This window comes from Ipomoea nil, unplaced genomic scaffold (genome assembly GCF_001879475.1).
Source record: "Ipomoea nil cultivar Tokyo-kokei standard unplaced genomic scaffold, Asagao_1.1 scaffold3238, whole genome shotgun sequence".
Classification (NCBI taxonomy): Eukaryota; Viridiplantae; Streptophyta; class Magnoliopsida; order Solanales; family Convolvulaceae; genus Ipomoea; species Ipomoea nil.
Genome location: NW_017619666.1, coordinates 1,285,191 through 1,289,619, shown reverse-complemented (window position 1 = coordinate 1,289,619; position 4,429 = coordinate 1,285,191). Strand labels below are relative to the sequence as shown.

The 4,429-nt window shown below is 38.7% G+C and overlaps 1 protein-coding gene across 4 annotated transcripts; it reads left to right on the top strand.

Moving 5' to 3' along the window:
* The first annotated feature begins 302 nt into the window (after nucleotides 1–302).
* Nucleotides 303–3,727, top strand: LOC109168951 (IQ domain-containing protein IQM5-like). Of its 4 annotated transcripts, none has more exons than XM_019317818.1 (8): nucleotides 303–446; nucleotides 789–1,180; nucleotides 1,799–1,979; nucleotides 2,107–2,195; nucleotides 2,316–2,403; nucleotides 2,491–2,721; nucleotides 2,826–2,927; nucleotides 3,039–3,727. In XM_019317818.1, exons 2-8 carry the CDS (start codon nucleotides 822–824, stop codon nucleotides 3,339–3,341), a joined length of 1,353 nt encoding a protein of 450 aa, XP_019173363.1. In that variant the 5' UTR covers nucleotides 303–446; nucleotides 789–821; the 3' UTR covers nucleotides 3,342–3,727. The 4 variants fall into 4 exon arrangements, with proteins under 4 accessions (XP_019173363.1, XP_019173362.1, XP_019173361.1 ...); XM_019317817.1 differs by having other exon boundaries at nucleotides 303–454; nucleotides 788–1,180; XM_019317816.1 differs by having other exon boundaries at nucleotides 304–448; nucleotides 774–1,180.
* Nucleotides 3,728–4,429: the final 702 nt, after the last annotated feature.

The following is a 4,429-nucleotide window of genomic DNA, read 5'->3' as shown; positions in this document are numbered from 1 at the left end:
AGAAATTATTTAAAACTAAATCGAGAAATACACTATATTTGAAGACTAAATTGAATATTAACTTACTTACCTAGCTGTAAAAATAAAAAGGGAAAGATAAAAGAGTCTTTTTTTTTTCTTTTTTTTTTTTTTTGAAAACTGAAAATAAAAGAGTTTAGTACTGAAGCTCGTAGAAGAATTCAAAGAGCAGGTGTAAATAGTTTCCAGTCCACCTCCAATAAGCGTAGTCTATGGTCAGTTTAGACTTTTTGGAATTCTAAAAGGTTGTTTTCCCAACAGTCCTCATTTTTTTTTTCCTGTCCTGATACAGAGTATATATATATATACACACAAAGCAAACTCAAAGTCATATATCATAAAATCTTTGTTGTTCAGTTGTCTGTAATCCGAAAATCTTTCCCTGAGGGAACAAGAAAAGCTTTGAAAGCTCTGGTTTTCAATTCCAGGTCAGTCTTTCACTATTGGGAAGCTTTTATTCTTCCACTTTTAGCCCAAGAAAATCCAAGATTTATGCTTAATTGTCCTTGTTTAGCTCTGGGTTTCAACTTTCAATTGTGAATTGCTTTTAAAAAAGGTGGTTGTTTTCTGTCCCTTTTGTTCTTATTTCTGGTGTTTCTGTGTTTTCTGCAAATTTCTGATAATTCTGGAGATTGGGGTTATATATATACCTTCTGAATTTGAAATTTTAGAGAGAAAAAAAATAGATAGTATTGTTATGATCATATTGTCACATTCTGGGTTTCATAAGAAGAGTTGATTTACATGGAGTTGTTATTCTTAATCTGCAGGTAATTTATAATATAGTGCTGGAGAACTGAGAAATGACTGTAAAAACTGATAGCTTTAGAGGAATAGATTCAGAGGGGGTAATCCGTGCAAATGGGCCGGGAAAGATGATTAGAAAGAATTCGATAAGGTTAAGGAGCTTTGAACCTACGAAACTAATGTTGGAGAGGAACCTGTCGTTCAAGGATCTTGTTCTGGACATAGAAAGATCATCAAATGCTAAAAATGCGAAACCAACACCAACGCCTACTTCCCTTCAAGAACCATCCATCATGTTTTCTCCTCGCCCTGTTAGTGAGCTTGAAGCAGCTGCGGTCAAGCTCCAGAAAGTGTACAAGAGTTATAGGACTCGAAGAAACCTCGCAGATTGTGCTGTTGTGGCTGAAGAGCTATGGTATGTTTCTTCTATCTCAATCCTGAAATAACGATCTTGTTAGGATCAACCGCTTATTACTGCGCCAAAAGCTATAGCTAGTAGCGAAAACGCAACTCTATTTCCTTATACCGACACACATTTTTTAGACGTGGGGCGCTCGACGACTTGGTTTTTAAGCCTTTTATCAGCCAATGCCCAATAACCCCCAGCCACCGGGTGAGACGCTCGGTGCTGGACTTGGCCATAGGGTGCTAGATTTGGTCTTTTAAGCCCTTTACCAGCCTCCGCCCAACAACCCCCAACCACTGGGTGCTGGACTTGGCCTTTTAAGCCCTTTACCGACCTCTGCCCTAAACCCCCAGCCACCGGGTGCTAGACTTGGCCTTTACTGGCCTCTGCCCAAAATCCCCCAGCCGCCGGGTGCTAGACTTGGCCTTTACTGGCTTCTCCCCAACAATTCTCCCTCCCAGCACCAACAAATCTTAAATGTTATTGCTGGGACTCAAACCATACCCCTTGTTAGATCAAGCGCTTACTACTACGTCAAAAGCTATAACTAGATCTGATGTTCTTTGTTGATGAGTAAGCCGGCATGGTTATTATGTTTGGCTAAAGGTTGTTTGGTTTATTACTCAGGTGGAAGGCCTTGGATTCTGCGGTTTTGAAGCAAAGTTCTGTTTCGTTCTTCAATGACGAGAAGCCAGAAAGCGCTGTTTCTCGATGGGCTAGAGCGCGCACAAGAGCTGCAAAAGTTGGAAAAGGGTTGTCTAAGGATGAGAAGGCTCAAAAGCTTGCCCTACAACATTGGTTGGAAGCAGTAAGTAGTCTCGTGTTTATTCATGTCTATTAGAATTTGACCAAATTTGGTTATGTTTTGCCAGAAAATTTAAGCTACTGTGTAAAGTCTATCCATAACGAATGTGTATATCTTATATTATGCTCAGATCGATGCACGACATAGGTATGGACACAATTTGCACCTCTACTATGATGTTTGGTTTCAAAGTGAAAGCTCCCAACCTTTCTTCTACTGGTGAGATTTCTTATTGACTAGAAAATTGATGATTTTACAGCTTTAATAACTTCTCTATACTTTAAGTTAGCGTACAATCAAATCCATCTTCTTACAAATTAGTGGTTTTATCTGATGAAGGTTGGATGTGGGAGATGGGAAAGAAATAAATCTCGAGAAGTGCCCGAGGACGAGGTTGCATCATCAATGCATTCAATATCTTGGGCCCGTAAGTGTACAATGATCGATATAAATGGTACTCCACGTTTGTATAACTCATGCCATGGTGGGTTCTGATTTTCACTTGATATTTCAGAAAGAGCGCGAGTCTTATGAAGTTATTATTGAAAACGGGAGGCTTGTGTACAAGCAAAGTGGCATTTTCGTGGAGACGATAGAAGGTTCAAAGTGGATCTTCGTCCTTAGCACCTCAAGAACGTTATACGTGGGGCAAAAGAAGAAAGGCGTGTTTCAACATTCGAGCTTTTTAGCTGGTGCAGCTATCACAGCTGCTGGGAGACTAGTTGCTCATCATGGCGTTTTGGAGGTAATTAAAAAAAATTTCACTTATAGAGTTATAGAAATGAATGTTATTGGAGGACCATTCGAGGTTTGTGAAGACGCTCAAATTTCTTTCGGGTTTTCTTGCAGGCAATTTGGCCATACAGCGGTCACTATCATCCGACAGAAGAGAACTTCCAAGAATTCATTAGCTTCCTAAAAGAGCACCTTGTAGATCTCTCAAATGTTAAGGTAGAAGTTGAACTCATTTTATGCTTTTAAATTAAAATGTGTTTATGCGATTTTCTCACGAAACAACCTACAAATTGCTGATGCGATTTTTGTTTGCCTTAATTGTATCAGAGATGTGCAGTTGATGATGACTCGTTTTCATTCAAGACAGTCGATGAAGGGTCCGATGGCTTGGCAAAGAAATGGTCTACTGGAACGGGACCACGCATTGGGTGCGTTCGAGATTACCCAACCGAGCTGCAATTCAGGGCGCTCGAGCAGGTTAACCTGTCACCTCGAGTGGTAAACGGTGGCTTTATCAACTATGGTCCAGTCCCATCACCCCGGCCTAGCCCTAAGGTCCGGCTTTCGCCTAGGATTGCACACATGGGGATGCCTAGTCCCAGGACTCACATCCCAGTTGCATCAAGTTAAGGCAAATATATGGATAGAGTAACCAACTGACAAATTTGATCTCTACTGGTGCTTCTGAACTAACTCCCCAAATCTTCATTCATCTATTCATTCAATCAATTTTGTATGTTTTATTTAAGGCCAGGGGGCATAGTTTTTAGACAAACCATGTGTTTGTTTTTTGTGGCTCTTTTTGCTTGGAGATTTAGGTTTGTTTAGTTCTTCAATTCATTTTTGAAGAATGCCATCATAAATCCAAATTTGGTAGAGGCATGTAGTATTTAGAATAAGACTACATTTCAAGGATAAAGTCTCCTTATGTCAACTTGAAATTTGTAATTTTGTATCTATTTTATATTATAGATATACTTGACCATAATATTATTTAGATGAATATTTTTTTTAAAGTATGCTGCATGTTTATCTACACTAATGAGATTTTTTCAAATATCCTATGCCTATAGACTTTAGTACTTTAGTCACATAGAAGATATAAACAACACTAGGAAAACTCAGTTCTGATGAGGATTAGAAATCTGGAATAATATTCACAATGAACCGAACAAGATAATATAGGAATACAAGAGAGAGTCTTAACATAACACAACTACAAGATTCCTAACACTCCCCTTCAAGCACAAGGTTGAGGAATAGTAACATTGAGCTTGCTACGTAGAAACGCAAAACACGAACCCGACAAAGGTTTAGTAAAAATATCAGCTAACTGATCCTTTGTTGAAATAAAATGTCAACCTAATTAAACATACTAAAATGTCAAGCTTAGGTTTTAAAAGGGAGGGGTAATCTTGTCTCATGATTATCTTTTTTTCTTCCTAAAATCCATACATACTAAAATGTCAAGCTTAGGTTTTAAAATTTCAAGGGGAGACATTGGATTTTAATTCCATGAATATGAGAGAATTGCGATTGCTTCCAACCAAACGCTATGTTACATTTAAGGCCGGTAAATTTATGTGTTCAAGAAGGACTTCGAAGTTTGGGTGTTATTTGTTTGAATACTACTTCACAAAGAGCCAACATCGCCTCCATTGAAACTCATACCCACAACCTGCCCTATGAGGGAGCAACTTGGTGCCATTGGACAAGGT

Bases quoted from the DNA above. Each gene is read 5' to 3' on its own strand.
- LOC109168951 (XM_019317818.1), top strand. From the start codon at position 822: ATGACTGTAAAAACTGATAGCTTTAGAGGAATAGATTCAGAGGGGGTA. The intron at 1,181-1,798 runs GTATGTTTCTTC...TTTATTACTCAG, and splicing joins GTTGTGGCTGAAGAGCTATG to GTGGAAGGCCTTGGATTCTG. The intron at 2,928-3,038 runs GTAGAAGTTGAA...TAATTGTATCAG, and splicing joins TAGATCTCTCAAATGTTAAG to AGATGTGCAGTTGATGATGA.